The sequence below is a fragment of the Phoca vitulina genome, unplaced genomic scaffold (genome assembly GCF_004348235.1).
Source record: "Phoca vitulina isolate PV1807 unplaced genomic scaffold, GSC_HSeal_1.0 scaffold1, whole genome shotgun sequence".
NCBI lineage: Eukaryota > Metazoa > Chordata > Mammalia > Carnivora > Phocidae > Phoca > Phoca vitulina.
In genome coordinates this window covers 75,078,964-75,097,170 of record NW_022589704.1, presented here as the reverse complement: position 1 = coordinate 75,097,170, position 18,207 = coordinate 75,078,964, and the positions used below count along the sequence as shown (strand labels likewise).

The 18,207-nt window shown below is 34.4% G+C and overlaps 1 protein-coding gene across 4 annotated transcripts in view; it reads left to right on the top strand.

The window, feature by feature from the left end:
* GALNT13 (polypeptide N-acetylgalactosaminyltransferase 13) overlaps positions 1–18,207 on the top strand; it is a 781,779-nt gene that overhangs the window by 613,734 nt on the left and 149,838 nt on the right. For all 4 annotated transcript variants that reach the window (XM_032410271.1, XM_032410279.1, XM_032410287.1 and 1 more), the window contains one exon: positions 5,390–5,570. In XM_032410271.1, the coding sequence (XP_032266162.1) occupies positions 5,390–5,570 (181 nt within the window). The remainder of the gene's footprint in view (positions 1–5,389; positions 5,571–18,207) is intronic.

Sequence of the window (18,207 nt, the reverse complement as noted above, 5' to 3'; positions counted from 1 at the left end):
GCTGATGGCAATGGGAGAAGTACTCACTTTATTCCAGGAGTCAGTAGGGCTATGGCTCCCAAGCAATGCATGGGCCAGTAGTCACTGAGTCATGGAACAGTTACCTCTACCTGTGTTACCACTCCTAAATATACTTCAGAGCTGCCTCCATCTGTGAGAGTCAAAGTCGGGGCCAAGTTGACTTTCTGTCTTGTAAGTCAGCAGCTGTTGCTGCATTATGCCTGTACATGGGCTCACAAAATCTTACTGCAAGTTAGCATGATAATCAAACATCGGCGCTTGCATGCACCCTTACCTCTTTGCCTATTAGGCGGGAAAGAAGAGAGACCACTGGAACTCAATATTTGAATGTTTTCAAAGTCAGGATCCTTCTTTTTGTGTACATATTTGGGACAAAGAACCCATAAGCCTACAAACCAGGGGAGGGCCAAGAGGTGACAGAGTGGAAATAAAGTGCCCTCCCTTACCCAACCACAGTGCTAATCCATATTTGCAAAAAGGCAAATTGTGAACTCAGAAGACAGTTGTCAATCACTGGTTTGTATGCAACAGGGTTTATTTTACAATCTAAATTTAGAGAAGCGCAGACTTAAAATGATTTTTTTTTCCTCCCATCATTATATAATGCTCTGAGGAATATTCCTTTCCAATCCTGATGTCGTTTAGGATATACTCAATAGCTTTCTAGCCAATTTCAGTTATTAAAAATACTAGTAATGTTCAGTTTAAAGCTTTTGTTTCATAAGCAGTGCATGCCTCAAATTCTCTCCTCTCCCCAGGCCCATGCTGATAGAAGCACTTACAAGGGGGAAGGAAGGGTTTTCCCGGCTCCCACTCCCCTGGTGTATGTCAAATAGGAGGGCTACTGAAATGTCAGATTTCATCTGATTTCGTGTTTTATGATGGCTGCCTGCGGTTGGCTCAGTTTGGTTCCACTTGCTACTAGTGGCCTCCATCCTTGAGTCTTCTATACACAGTTTCATTGTTTTCTCAGAAGTGTTCTCAGCTTCACCTTCTATCGCCTCTGTTATCCAGGGGCCTTTTGCAGAGGGTTTAAATCTTAGCCTCTCTCTCACCCTGTATGGTCTCCAACTGCCTTTCTCAATGTTACATCTTCTTGCTGATCTGCCATATTGCTAGTCTCACAGCTCATTTTCCCTCTTCTCTGTTCCATGATCTATAGAGTTTGGGAACCACTAAAGTCTTGTCCCGTTGTCTCCAAAGACTACTCCTTCCCAGGATTACTACATAACTGAACCTACCAATTCTGCTGCAACAAGCTGTCCAGTATACCCTAGCCCACCTTCAGGATTCTCTAGGACAGAAGTGTTTCTTATTTTACTAGAATCACATTTTTCCTTACACTTGAGGCTTTCCCACAATCTCACTCACTACATTCTGCTGTGTTGTGATGGTAACACCACGGTAGTCTGCTGATTTTAGTGCTCTGCAAGTATCCAACAGGGAGGGAAATGCCAGTCTCTCCTTCACTCATGTAGTTCCCCTATATGATTTGGGTGAAGGAAGAAAGAAGGTGTTCATTCATGCCTAATCCATCGAAGAGGAGGGGGAGCTTTACCACTACTAACAGTGCACAATGAAAAGAATGTCTGAAATTCCCTCTCAGGTGAAACATATCATGTGCTATTTCTTCTGAATCTGGGGCACTTTGCTGAATGGCCTGGTACAAATACCTGAGTATTTACTAAATCGTGTTTTCAAGAGAGAGATAATGTGAATTTGACTAAATGGTTACTTTAGTAACATTAAAAATTAAGATTGTATCATTTAGCGCCCTTGTTTGTCATAAGCCATCAACCATTTCTAGTGTTTATCTCTTGTGCTGTGACCTCCAAAGAATTTCTTCAGATCCCAAAGTGTGTGAAATAACAGCGGCGTTTCATTTTACTAGACTACTCTGGTTAGTCTGATACTAAAAATATTTCCTTCATAAATGCTGTTTAAAACCCCTTCAAAATATGTCTGGTTAAATCTCATCATTCTGCCAAGGATGCTTTTTTTTTAATATTAATTTTGGTAGTTAATTTTGAGTTATTCATTTTTCCATTCAACCAACATGCAGTGACATCTCCTATGTAACAGGCACTGGGCTTGGCTGGGAGGATGGGGAGGTGGGGGCATGACCAGATAGCTCCACTGCCCCTTGGGGAAAAAAGTGCACAGCCAAACAAATGAATAAATTACAGATTAGTGATAAGCAAAGAGAGAAATAAACAGGGTGCTCGTGCAGAAATTAATTGGAGTGGGACACTTTAAATATGGAAATGAGGAAAGAGCTCTCTGATGCTGCGATGTTTTGGCTGAGATGAGAAGGATGGGAAAGAGGCAGTCAGATGCAGGGCAGACAGAACTGTATTCCAGGTATAGGGAAAGCACTTGTTGAGGCTTTGGTGTGTGAAAGAGTGTGTGAGTTGTTATTCTAGGAAATGGCAGAGGGCCAATATCACCAGTGCTTTATTGACCAAGGGAGAGAATCATGTAGTGTCTGTGAGGCCCTGCTAAAGGTTTTTGTTTATATTCACAGTTCTGTAAGAAACCATGGAATTATTTAAACACGGAAGTAAAATAAAATGATTAAATTTTTAAAATACCACTGTGCTTTCTCAGTACAAAACAAATTATAGGAGAGCAACAGTGAGCTCAGCAAGACAGTTGGTGATTAGGGCAAGGATGGTGGTGGAGAGACAGAGATGGATATACGGAGAATTAATTTTATAGATAGGAAAGCCAGGATTTGTTAACAGATTGAATATAAGTGATGAAAAAAAAAAGAAGTCAATAATGACTTCTAGGGTTTAGCAAGGGGGAGGGCTTCTGTTTTCTTTCTTTTTTTTTTTTGTTTTTGGGTTTTTTTGTTTTTGTTTTTGTTTTTGTTTTAATTGACCACCAGAGTTAGTGGTGGCAACGTTTATTGATGATTGAAAGGACTAAAAGAAAGTCAGACCTGGCTGACGGGGCCAGGATGAATCAACAGTTCCACTGCGGACGTGTTTATATAGGTGTATCTGAGACGTGCAAAAGGAGAGACCAAGTAGATTTGGATACACAAGTATGGATCCCAGAAGAGAGGTCTGGGCTGAGATGTCACTGTTGAGGTTGTGAGTATTCAGATCGCATGCAAAACAATAGGATGAATAAGACCACCTGGAGAATGAATAAAGGAAGGTAGAAAGGTAGAGGCTAACATTTAAATATAAATTTAGGGTGAAAAACATATAAACAGTGAAGTACTGGGAGGAAAAGCAAGACAATCCAAGAAAGGAGTCTACTAGATATTCATTAAGGGAAACATTTGTGTTTTTCACCATGGCAGTTTTGGGGAACTGTAAAAATAAAGAGCATTTCATTATGAGGAAGAGAAACAACATATGTCCTAAAAATTTTAGGTTAATTTACAGTGAGGGGAAACAGAGAAATGAGATACTTTGAACCAAGAGAATATGGACCAAGGGAAGAACTTTTTGTTGTGTTTGTAATCTTTTTACTTGTTTATCTATTTTAAAAATCTATTTAAAAGATAGGAGATTTTAGAAGATGTTATGTGAAGGTAAAACATTATCTAGTAATGAGCAAAATTGTTAATGTTTCTGGAGAAAATCAAAGGAAGTACCAGACTAGTGAAGTTCTTAAGATCTACTTAGGCATATGGTCTAGACTGACGTACAAGTATTGATTTATCTTTGATAGGAGAAGGATCTGCTTCCTCCATTTTAATGGGATGGAAGAATGGAAGAATTGCATAATTCCAAGAAGGCTTATAGATTTAATGTGACAAAGATGAGAGAGTTACCAATCAATTAAATACTCTGATTATTTAAGAATGCTCTATCCTGTCTTTTGAGGGCGATAGTGAATTCCATTCCATTTTAGTGTTAGGTTGAAACTTTTTTACTGTTCACATTATGCTGTTTAAACAATTAGAAATGAGAAAGAATAGATAGATCGCACATGTAATGCACAAGCCAGTGTTGATGAATATAACTTGTTATTTACCATCTTCCATCTTCTGATAAAAATGAATGTCTCTTACTGCTACCCAAGCCCAAGGACAACCCTCTTCTAAGATGAAAATTGCCTGAGGGGTCGACTGGAGAAAACTTTATCTTTCAAAATAAGCAACTCTCCTTAAAATAAGAACAAAAAAGAACAATGTTAGTTACAATATAAAACCCAATCCTTCCAATTACATATAGCAATAACTGTGGCTCTTGTTTATTGGGATAAACAACCTGTAGCACATATTCAATGTGTTACATGTATGTAACAAACATATATATGTATGTTACATGTGTGTATATCTATATATACACATGCATATACATATATGCTGTTAGTATAACCTATGGCTAAACAATGTAATTTTATAGAAATAAATGTGTTCAGGATACTGAATAACTAACCTCAACTACACAGTAAATCCAGGACTCCAAGAGTATATGACATCTTGTTTTCTAAACTTTGTAGTTTTAAAGGAGAGATAGTGAAGTAAACAATTGCTTACAAGATGGTGCAATCAGTTCTTCGTGAAAGAATGTTTAAAGGAGCACCTGGGTGACTCGGTTGAGCACCAGACTCTTATTTCAGCTCAGGTCATGATCTTATGGGTCATTGGATCAGCCCTGAGCTGGGCTCTGCACTTAGTGGGGAGTCTGCTTGAGGATTCTCTCCTTCCACCCCTGCCCCCACTCATGTATGCTCTCTCTCTCTCTCTCTCTCTCTCTAATAAATAAATAAATCTTAAAAAAAATAGAAAGGATGTTTAAAGTACAAAAGTCACAAAATACTAAACCTCTCCACATAGCTTCCTAGAAGAAATGACTTGGAGACAGATTTTGAAGGATGCGTACATGTTGAGCAGATGTAAAGGAGTCCTAGCACATTTTAATAAGAATGGCATATCCAAAGGTGTAAGACGCAGTGGATTTAGGAAAGCTGAGAATTAAAGGTCATTTAAAATTGCAGATGAATGGAGTATAATCGGTTTTTCTACGCATCAAATTTTATTTACCATGGCATCTAACACGTACAAATTCATTAATTCATAGCAGATTTTAGATACTAAATATCTATTAAATAGCAATTAGGTTAACTACTAGAAACTGAAACTTTGGTAGTCTGATAAAGGCACATGAAAAAATAAATGCATCTTACTTCCACAAATCCAGTGCTACAATATTTACATAGATAGAGCTATTCTAAATTAGAATCTTTTGCCAAACTGAGTATACCTGTTCTAAATTTTGTGCCTATCCAATGTTTGTTTGAACCGTATAAAATCTAAGATTTGGCCTTGGTTAGACTTGTCGGACAATAAATATTACTGCATTATTTACAATGATTGTGATAGATCCATTGCTCCTTTTCCCAGATTTGGCAATGTGGAGGCTCTCTGGAGATTGTGACTTGCTCCCATGTTGGTCATGTTTTTCGGAAGGCAACTCCCTACACTTTTCCTGGTGGTACTGGTCATGTCATCAACAAGAACAACAGGAGACTGGCAGAAGTTTGGATGGATGAATTTAAAGATTTCTTCTATATCATATCCCCAGGTAAAGATGATTTCTTCCTCTGCAGGGGAAAAGAAAATTTTAAACATGCGGAAATACATGTTTCATTATTGCTACTATTCTACTAGTTTAAATAAAATGTTGTTTATCACCATAATATTACAGAAAATCGTGTTTGAGAAGGTTGTACTATGAAGTCATTTTTCATCTAAAGTGAGAAACACTACACTTATCTCACATGCCTAAATACTCTCTTTTTCTTTGTTTCTTTCTTGGCACAAGAATCATGCTAGAAAAGTGGAGTCAGCAGTACACAGAGAGATCCAAATATAGTTAATATGTATTGCCTCAATTTAAGAAAAACAATATTTTTAAGGAGAAGTAAGCCTAGATTTCCTTGTTTCACAAATAAAGCTGGCTGAGTTGGTAAAAAATTTTGCTAATGTTTAAAAAGAGATGTTTTCTACTGCCTAAATGATTTCCTGAAGATATAGGATGGTAAATTATGCAGATATTAAAATGTATATTTTTAAAGAATATTAAATGACATAGCAAATTACTCATTAATTGATATGTGGAAAAGCATAATATAGGATAATAAAATATTACCCTACTAGGTTACAGAGAGTAGATATGGAAATAGAAGTAAATATAGACTATCACTGGGTGGTGGGACTGTGAGTAATTTCATTATTTTCCTTTTTATACTTTTCTAAATTTTTAAAAATAAAACATACTACTTATTTTTAAAAATTTATTTTAAGAGAATTTAAAAGGAAAATAAATTTTAATAAAGAATTTTAAAAATGTTTTAAAGAATTAAAAAAGAAAAAAAATAATGTGTGAGGAAATTCCATACCCGAGTGCTGTGATTATAAATGATCTCATTTTTATAATTTCCTAGAATTTTTCCAACATATTACTTATTAAAAAAACAACCTCTGAGACATTACATTGTTTTTTAAGGAAATAAGACATTATGAGAAGCTACAAACAAAGAGAAGACACAGGGGCCTTCAAGATCTCAAAGTTTAAACAAAGAGACCAAAGCATAAATTAATACAATGGGAATTCAACTGTACTGATACAATAATTTTTAAAGTTCTATTTTGCTAATTTATGTTTAGGCCATGTGGTCATCAATGATATTATTATGTAACCCACAAGAAAAACAACAAAAATTCATGCTCACCTCCTCTTTTTCACATTAAAATCTATTACATGGTTTGGAAAAACCAGTTTGGGTTCCTTTTTTTTTTTTTTTTCAGAATAAAAATTTTTTTTAATTTTTTTTATTAACATATAATGTATTATTTGTTTCGGGGTAGAGGTCTGTGATTCATCAGTCTTACACAGTTCACAGCGCTCACCATAGTACCTACCCTCCCCAATGTCCATCACCCAGCCACCCCATCCCTCCCACCACCCACCACTCCAGCAACCCTGTTTGTTTCCTGAGATTAAGAGTCTCTTACGGTTTGTCTCCCTCTCCAGTTTCATCTTGTTTCATTTTTCCCTCCCTTCCCCTATGATCCTCTGTCTTGTTTCTCAAATTCCTCATATCAGTGAGATCATATAATAATTGTCTTTCTCTGATTGACTTATTTCGCTTAGCATAATACCCTCCAGTTCCATTAACGTTGTTGCAAATGGCAAGATTTCATTTTTTGATGGCTGTACAATATTCCATTGTGTGTGTGTGTGTGTGTGTGTGTATACCACATCTTCTTTATCCATTCATCTGTTGATGGACATCTGGGCTCTTTCCATAGTTTGGCTATTGTGGACATTGCTGCTGTAAACATTGGGGTACATGTGCCCCTTCGGATCACTACATTTGTATCTTTGAGGTAAATACCCAGTAGTGCAATTGCTGGGTCATACGGTAGCTCTATTTTCAACTTTTTGAGGAACCTCCATAGTGTTTTCCAGAGTGGCTGCACCAGCTTGCATTCCCGCCAACAGTGTAGGAGGGTTCCCCTTTCTCCGCATCCTCGCCAACATCTGTCATTTCCTGACTTGTTAATTTTCTCCCATTCTGTTGACTATCTCTTAGTTTTGTTGACTGTTACCAGTTTGGGTTCTAATTGACATGCTCTGATTTCTGAAAGTATATATGAGGCTGTGAAAGCTCTTCTTTTATAGATAAAGAGGCAATAAGCAGTATGAACTTTCTTATTAAGATCCAGTATTACTATAGGAAAGAAAAATGAGGGCAATGCATGTGTAAATGTGTGATTAGGCAAAGGATTTTTTTCACACGTTTTCAAGCTTCTTCTATGTCAAGAAGCTATTGTCAGAAACACTATTTCACGCATAGATGTATTTCTCTTTATAGTAGAAAGCCAGTCCAGATATTCACAGAGTTCAGTTCGGCAAGAACATGTAAAATTCGTAGCAAGGCAGTGACATTTATATAACCTTTTCATTTTCTTTTGATAATACTTTCTGAATTCAAATCATTACCTTTAGAAATTTATAAGCTCAAATATGAAGAAAGGAGTAATGGAAGAAAGAAATGTGTTATGTGTGATTATATACAACCTATATTCAGGAATATAAGCAATTGAGAATAATTGCCACCATGTGTATTATATCCACTCATGATGAATATTATTTGTAAAAAGTGATATGTTAGTCTTTTGTATAATTTCCCATTGAGTGAAAAAGGCAGACAAATGGTAGAACCATTTCTCAAACTGTAATGAAATGACAGGCTTTAGAGTTTAAAGGGTAAAAAGGAACACTTGCTATCTGCAACTATTGACTTTATGTTGCTCAACAGGGACTGTTTGTATATTCTGGAAAGTGTAGTTTTTACATTACAATAAATATCATTTGGAAGCTTATTGTTCTTATCTCTTATGAGATGGGCTCATTTAAATCCAGAAAGGTATTTTGGAAAGCAGAAAAAGAACAATTGGGGAATATGCTGAAAATATCTAGAACTTCCTAAGGGGCATTTATGTTTCTGTATGTCTCAGAAACTGTCAGCATTGCTGAGCATGGGACCTGCCTGCTGTAGTAGGGGCAAACAGGAAAAACCAAAAACAAAACAATAAATTGCTTCCCAGCGGAAAAGGAAAGGAAGTAAACTGGAAACTAGAGCTGGACTTCAAAAACAATTCTAGCCCTGGGCAACTTTCAGATCACCCAAAAATAGATAAAATGTATTGTATTGGGAAGTCAGGAATCTGTCACTTGTATGGTGTTGAATGTTTTTTGAGTGAATAACTATTTTAGTTATTACTGATGGTTTCTGATACTCTTATAATCAAAATCATGGATTTCTTTGCTATCATCTAGAATTGTTGGGATTCTATTTTTCATTGCCTTGAGTAACAGAAAAGTTTGTAAAGAGAGTAGTTGGTGTACGGGGATAGTAGAGGCATCCATGAATGGACATCTACACTTAGACTCACATCCTTTGCTATAATATACATAGAAACACACAAACACACACATGTATTTATGAAAAACTCTAAAGAGCTTATATTGAGTTCTGTTTAATTCTCTAGAACTTCCTTAATAATCTAGCTGAGGAAATTGTTGTAATTCTTTCTAGAAGGACCTCCATGTATCTGTTAATTTGCCGAAGATGTCGGGCATCTTTTATGAGGAGACTCCCATTTTTTACATCAGGGCTTCTATTACAGAATCTTATTCTCCTCTTATGCAGCTTCTCAAAATGCCATCTTTAAGTACTGAGTCTTTATGAACTGAATTCTGACAACTTTGCTTCCTTTCAATATATCCTATAAAATACTGCCTACCTACTTTATTGTTTGGTTTCTGCTTCTGCTCTGTCCTGAAAAAAGTATTACTATGTACCATACTGTTTTATGTTTATTACATGTCTCTACATCCAGAGACTGGCAGTTATAGCGCTGTGCAACTTTCCTGGCACTGTGCAGTCCTTGAAAAAATATGTGTTAAATAATTAGAAGACTCAGTGAATGACTAAATGAATGAATGCATTTTAAAAGGAAGCCACTTATTTTTCTTCTTTTCTACTGAATTCTCCATGGATGTCTGGTCTATCCCAGGGAATCTCACAAGAATTGCAGCAAATTGGGAACCTTTGTCCCACTTCTCTGATGCCCTGATTAAGGGCTCACTGGTAAGAGAGAGGTGAAAAGTGCTCTTCATATATCCACGATGTCATTCCTCTGTGTTTGCCAACCGAAAAGAAGGTCCCATTGGCTTAGCCCGTGTTCTTAGGGTATGATAATTACACCATAATTATAGGCCCACACAGTAATACAATCTTACCTTCCAGGACTAATATAAAATCAAACAGACACGATTTAGGTAGACAATAACATTCTGTAATAGAGCAGCATAATACAAGAGCCCATAAACTTAAGATTACTTTTACACATGTTGATTTTTATTTTTCTCATGACCCCCATTAATTTGAAGTTACAATGGGATGTATAAATAACTATGTATGTGAATTACCTTTATCTGATTTATTTTTTCAAAATACTTACTGTATGTCCTAATTGTCTTGGCTATGCCCATTAGCCATTGGCCATATCGCCAGAGCTGGCAGAGTCTAATTATGTCTCTCTAATGGGTATATGAATGAAGAGTAGAAATACTTTGAAATAGCGTTGAAGAATACATTTTCAACATTTGTTTAGTTTGCTTTTTGGCTGCCTTTTTTAGGATGCAAGTACTATAGCATCACCTATTTTTAAAGCCCTGTAGGCTCTTAAGGTCTGAGGCAGTTTTTACTAGTAATTGGGCTGTTTCAGCTTGAGGCAATCTGATTGTCCTAGCAAATCCTTTGAAATGAAGTGATGTAAGCAGAAACCACTTCACAGAGCACCCCATTATAAATGGCAACAATTTTTCCTGTTGGTCACAGGTAAAAAGCTTAAGAACTTTAAAATGGAGTGTGGTTATAACACTAACCATATATTCGAAATGCTGGCTGTTCTATAAATATTGATTTTCTTTTTGGGAGAAGTGGATTTCTAACTGTGTTATCAATTGACATGGTGAGTAGAAGCAGCTGTCCTTACATAATCTCCGGTTGTTCTTCCTTTTCTTAATGGACAGCTTGTGCTCCTGTTTTGAGCAGAAAATCAAATAGAAAATAGAATTTAAAGATCCCCAAAACATACTTTAAAGGTATTTGTATGTAACTGGGAAAACAGCTTATTTTCCTTTGGCAGTACTGGAGCATTATGATCTGTATTCCAGATAAACAGAAACCACACATTTAGAAACACACCCTTGAACTTACTCTGAAGGTTAACTCTATTTGCTAACCTTTTAAAAATACTTTAGAAAAATCAGTTCATCAAAGGCAGCCTTTGTTAGCACCATCTTTGGATCATTATTAAAGTTCAAGACCTATATTCATTTCCATCTCTTGAAATTTTTATCTATGAAATACAAATGTTTTTCAGCCTGGTGATTTTTTTAAAGATAAAATATTTAATAACCAGCCCTTTGAGTGTAGGGCCTAATTTCTTTTATAAGTCATAAAAATGTGGTTCCAGGCTGATTTTATAAGCACAGGTTTGATGTTCCCTGCAAAATGTGCAGCATGCAGATTTTTTTTTTTTTTAATAATCCAGGGATATCAGTTTTTGTTTGGGTTTACATGAATTCATCTGAAAAGAGTGCAGCAATTCTGAACATAAAGTACATTTGCACCTATGAATTTTATATTTTTATCATTTAATAAACACTTTTTCAGCAGCATCAACCATGGTATCACCTAGTGAATATGATATGATGAGGAAGAAATTCTAAATCATTTTAATATGCTATATTGTAATAACATGCAATTCAGTTATCTGGTCGATACCATGAAATGCTAAATGTGCAAGTAAGGGATGAGAGCTATACTCAGTATTGGTACAATGGACCCACAACTGTTTTTCCTTCCTACGGTTAAACACTTTTGAATTCTTTAAGACATTAGGTCAATTTTTATCATTGGGATTTTTATTGGCATTTTATGGGTATTTATTTGTATATTTATGGTAATACTTCCTTGCTTCTATCTTCATTGGGTAAGTATTTATTAAGTTCCTGATCTGTACTATGCCAGGGAGGGGGGGATGCAAACACAGAAAAGATGTTGCCTTCGCCTTTAAAAAGTTAACCATCTACATCATCACATTTAATTAGTTTAAATGAAAAATGAAATTAAGTGCTTAATACATGGGGAGCACATTGTCAGGATTTAAAAGAGATACTGATGTGAACTCCCTACATTTTCCTTGGTTTCTCCTTCTCAACTTAGAAGTATCAAAATCAAATGAATCTCTAATTCCTTTCTAGTCCACCTGCTAAGTTTCCTCAAATGCCTTCAGTTATCCTCATTCTTCCAGTCATCCCGCATCCGGAAAAACTCCTGATTATCCTGATGCACCTCCAGCCTCAAAGCTTGCCCGCTTTTCACCCACTTTTACCATATTGTTGGAGGACATTCCTAAAAGTAAATTTCATTTGATCTCTCACTTACCTAACAATCGTTTAATTGTTACCAGAAGTAACAGTACCAGGACTTACCAGAAAGTCAAAAATCTGGAATGTGTGTGATCTGGTCCTCACCCAGCCTTCCAGCCCTTCTTCCTATGTTTTCAACCCTAGCTTTCCACATACCTACCATGTGGCACTATAGTCAGGTCTACAGTTTAGGATGCTCCCTCCAGCTTTTAGGTTTTTGCATATGTCTAAAATATTATTTGATGACTTAATAGTATTTGACGAGCTAATGTATGAGTGTACCTCTGCATAAAGTGCCATCATTATCCATGTGCATTCATCATTCATGGACCAGGTTTATTTTAGTTTCCTGGGAACTCCAGTGGCTTCCCCTGTTGTAGGATTTATGCATTTTTAGAGTATTTCTTCCCTCCACTAAGCTCTGTGAATAAAGGCACTATATTTGTTTTTGTTTCGTTTTGCTTATTTGGTTGGTTTTGTTTTTAGAGTTCATTGAGCTCAATTTTTTCTTACTATATTTGTCAGAGGCAAACAAAATATATGTTTCAGTCACCACTTCCACCAAATAACCCTCTGTTAAGCATTTGATGTCTATCCTTCAAAACCTTTTCCTATGCATTGGCATACATATACATACAGACATATATATACATATGTTAAGTAAATATGATCATATAACAGGTACTATTTTAATTTCCTTTCTATTAACTAGGTAGTATGTCCTATAATGTTTTACATATAATTCACATAGGATTATATCATTCCACCTTTGCAACTAAGTAATATTATATTGCGTGGATATATTAAAACTTATTTAATTATACCAATAAAGACAAGCATTTGTCAGGTTTTAGTTATCTATTATTATAAAATAGTTAAGAAGCATACTTGAAACAATATCTTTGTGAACCTGACAGGGTATTTCTGAAGAACATAGCAGCTTAAGAGAGAGAGTTGTTGGCAGACTGCCTGGATTAATTTAGATCCTCGCTCCACATAACCCTTCTGTATTTACTTAACCTATCTATACTTAGCTTCCTTACCATAAAATGGGAATTGTAATAATAGGGCCTTCCCCATAAAGTTTTTTGAGACTTAAATGAAAAAAGATATATAAAGAACAATGCTTGGCAAATATTAAACACTCAATTAGTGTTAGATATTTGTTATAATTAGTCAGATATATTCACAGAAGTTGATTTATTAGATCATATGGTATATGTTTTCAGAAATTCCATCAAAAAAAGGCTGTAACCATTATCCCACCAGAACTCTTGAGCACTTACAATGTGCTATCACCACTCTAGATTTTCAATACTTTTTATTTTTGCATATCTATGTGTGTGTGCACATATATGTGTATATTTATTTATATTTGCATATAGATTTACATATATGTCTAGTTTTTTTTTCATATTGCTACTAGGAATGAACACCTTTTTTTTATTACTTGGATTTCTTCTTTTTATTCGGATCATTTGTTCATTTTACTATTGGATAGCTTTTGCCCTTTTATAAATCCATAGATATTTATGTATTCTGGTAACTAATCTTCTCTATGCTAAATCCACTGCAAGTGTTTTCTCCCAGACTACTATACATATTGTAACAATTGATATACAAAAAGATATATTAAAAAAGAATTTAATTGTTGAAGTAAAATCTGGCTGGTTTAGCCTTTATGGCTTAAGGGATTATTTTTTGTTAAAACAGCGCTGCCCCCACCCCCACCCCAAGCTTGGCAAATTTTAGGTGCTCCAGAAGTGTTTGTTGAGCAATTTAAGTTTGAGTTTAGTAAAATGCATGGGATTTTTTTTTTTTTTTAAGATTTCAGTGATCTCTCTGGGTCATAATATAAGCAGAATGCCACAATCAGATGACTCTCCTTATGGAAAGTATTATTTATCTTTATCCATGGAACATAAATAAAAGTATTAGCTTCAACAGTTACATCAGCTATAGCTAGTTAATCAGCTATGGCAGTTATAATTTTAAATAAATCTATTAAATGATTATATCAGTTCCCATTACAGTAATTCTTTCCAAGTATCTTGAATTGTATTCATGGTCCATAAAGTTAATAAACAGATGGTATAAATTATGTTTATTGAATGTTACAAAAATATTGAATTTGAACAGTAAGGGTGGATCATTGTATCCTCAGTCTTCGATTAACAACTCAGAAACTCAGATAATTAGCCCCTCAAATGATTTTATCATTACCAAATCTAGGTAGTTTCTAGAGTGAATAAATATCACTTAAGTTCTAATATAGATTTATTCACGGAATTATCACTACCTTCTAGAATTTAGATACCAAAATTATTCATACATTTAGTTTCTGCTTCTTCAAATGAAACATGTATAGCTCTAGTCTAATCATGGTGTGTGTGTGTGTGTATGTGTGTGTGTGTAACTTCTGCAATATTCTGAAGTTTCCAATAAGTAAATCCTACCCCACTTGGATTGGATGGTCATGATTAATTTTCATTTCCTTAAGGCTTGTTCAACTAGGCAAAGTAGAAAATTACAACGTTTTTCAAATTGGTGTAAATGATCAAGAACACTTGTGTAAGATGCATGGATTTTTACTGTCAAGAGTTGGCTAAGAGTTTTTATTTGATGTAAGAACATTAAATATGGATCAAACATGATCCAGGTACATACAGAGGCTTTATCATACCTGCTTTCATCTTGTCATCTTCAGAGTGCCCCCATTTCATTATTTAATTTTAGCATAACTAAAATTGAACAGCTTAACACTTATATAATCAATTACATTAAGTTTCAATTCTAATTCTTAACTCAATTGAATGGCTCACTCTGACACTCAGCAGTAGTCATTTACATAAAGTTATTGATGGTCAGATGGTTACAAATTGCACATTTCTTATTTCAAATACCCTCAGGCTCAGTCCCCCGCATTAGGTGTTCTGGTAGATTATCTTTGCCTGGATGTCTATGTTATCATCATCTTGTAGCTATTTTAAATAAAATATGAGTTCAATTCTGGAGTTATTTATTTACATATACTCTCTGAAAAGTGAACAGAGTCAAAGATAACCTTTAGAAAATTAGGAAACATAGTCTTTTCTAGATCCAATAATGACAGAAAGTACATTAAACTTCTCAATTGAGGCTCCTTTAAATCTAAATAATCCTTTGCAAAAATAAAACAATACAAATAAAAAGACTAGCCATATACTTGCCTACCAGATATTAAACACTAATGACAGATTACCTCAGCATCCTAATAATTTATAGTCTTTTGGGAGTAGCTCTCCTTTAGCATGTTAACACAAATTATTTAGAAAATAAAAACGCTATTGTTAATAGTTATCTTTATCCAATGGGGTGGTAAGGTAAAGAGAGCTTTGCAGCAAGTCTTTGGTATAAAAGAATGTGGGGCAATAGTTATAGGCCAGGATGGAAAGGTGAGTTAGGGAGACAGGGTTAGGGCTTTGCAAAGGAAGGTGGAAACAGTTTCTGAAAAGTTAAGATGCCTATTTGACAAATAGGCTTTTTGCATGCTTTTACCAGAAGCAGCATTAATATGAAGTAGTTACTGTTAATGTGGGGTTGTCGATGCCTGAAGAGCAGGTGGCCGCCATATTGATAACGGTCTATAAGCCACCTGATGCGAAAGCTCTACTTTAGACCATGTGCACACATACACATGCATTCATTAACACATGGTCAATGAAGTAAGTACTAATTCATGTTTTAATTGCAAGAGACATGAGCCAAAATTAAGAGATTGTTATATTTTACAAATAAAGTGACAAAAAATGAACTCAGATCAGCATTTATTTTTGGTTAGTTTGGCTTAGCAAGTAAATCTTATTTATTTATTTATTTATTTATTCAGCAAAAAAAATTTAAATAGTACATATTAGCAATTTGACTTACGGCATATTCTAAATATATGGAAATATCAATAAAATATATTAAATAGTTAAATCTTTGTAATTTATATGGTTGAAAGTAAGATAAATGAAGTTATAGTGATGGTGTTCTTATGACTGAAAGTTATTCTGTCAGAATTGTCATTACTAAATGAGCTCCATTATGACATTATTTTAATTTTTTTAAAACTGTTTTGTATATAAATTTTGTGCATTTTTGGTGCAACGTCTCAGTTAACAAAATTTGAGAACTTTGATTAGGGATTTTGTACAACTTAATGGTTTAGGATATTCTATTATTTTAGCATAATTTGTTTATATTTCCGATAAAAAATTCCCATCAGAATTAAGAACTTAGTTCTCAAGTGTCTGAGTAAGTTATTTAATTGATCAAAATGAACAACAAATTAGATGTAACGATATGTAATGAGTCTTCGATCTATGATATATAAACAACAGTGGAAGGAAGGGGGGCTTTGGGAAATAAGGTAAGAGATGGTGCAATGTTTTTACTAAAATGGGATATTATGTGGAAGAGTTAGACACTTGTACAGATGCAGAAGATAAGAAATTATAAGCAATTTTAAGTTCTTGATCAAGAAGCTTTCCAGGAATATAATGAATTGATTTGCAATGCAATGAGCCTCTTGTCCTGGGAAATATTCAAACAGAGGCTAGATGTCTGTCTTTTAGAGATGCTTTAATGAGAATTGAGTAAGAGGTTGGATTTGATTTCTTATCAGAACTATCTTTCTAACTCAAATTCTACTGTCAGAGAAACTTACGTGTCAATGAATAAAAACACTACATTTATTAGCACCTGGTTTAAAATTGAAAAAAAAAAAACAGATTTCAACTCAAAATGAAAAACTTCTAATAAATTTTTCAACCATGACACAGGAAACCTTGAAGAAGGGTGACTATATATAATTATTTGTTTAGGACAGTCATGGTGCATGCCTGTTATCTGGGCATAATTATTAGTAGCATCCCCTTTCACTCACAACATTGTCCTGATTTGAACAATAATTATTTAGTCATTCTGCTTATGAGGCATTGAATAAACTGTATGTGGAAGTGACTATCTCTGGAAGTGGCTAAGTGGACTGACAGAGATAGCAATCATTATGGCATTGAGTAGGATGTATGGAGGCAAATTCTTGTCTTACCAAAATCTAGAGAAAATCCATAAGTCTTTTAGACTTCTCTACTGTCAGTTTCAAGTAAATGCTCTAGTTCAGTGACTTCTCTGACACCCAAAATAAATGCCCTTTTTTGAAATTCTATCTACAAAGAGACAATTAGTTTTTTAAAAGCTATCTCTTTGAAGATACAATAATGTCACTGAATTGTGATTCATCTTGATAATGTATTGGCCAACATCTTCTTATTAATTTGTATGATTATAGTAGGGTTACTTTTTCATTTTTTATATGTAGCAAGTTTAAACTTTCATTTACAAAATAGAGTATAAACTTACTCAATTTCTTGGTTATACCAGCAAAAGAAAAATGGTGCTGATATACATATATGAAATACATGTAGTGATATAAGAATATATATTTTTCCACATAATAAAATGTATGTATGCATATATAGACATACTTATGTATATATATTTTTTCCACATGAGAAAGAATATATATACACACACTTATATATATATATATATATATATGTATACATATATATACACACACATACATTTGTGTGTGTGTGTGTGTGTGTGTGTATTTTTTTTTCCAGATTCAGAATTGTTTGGGAGATATTGACTAATTTCAATTTCATTTTTGGCTGTTTAATATATTGTATTTTCTCTAGCAATAATAAAAGTGCCTTACTTTTAATATATTGGAAGGTAAAGCCATATAAAATTCTCATTTTGATTGAAATATCATTATAGGTTAATCTGATAGCAGATTTCCCCACATGTTTGGAAAACTAAGTAAACATGCCATAATAATATTTGCCAGCATCCTTCTTTCCAAAACTCAGAAGTTCTCCTATAAAATTATTTTGTAATTTCAGACCATTATGAAATCCTTCTCAAGAGAATATATATAACAGACATCCATGCACTTTCTGACTCCTGCCATTAAAATCCTGTGCCATCTATTGTAATTTATATTTGGTCAACCCCAAAATTGTAAAATCACATTTTCTTCTTACTGATATTTATATCTGCCTGATAGTTGCACTGCTAGTGGACATCTTGATGGTTGGGTGTTCAACAATAAAACACATAAATCAGATGAAATATTATCAAAATCAAATATTTTTCATAGTCATAGGTCCTATTTTTG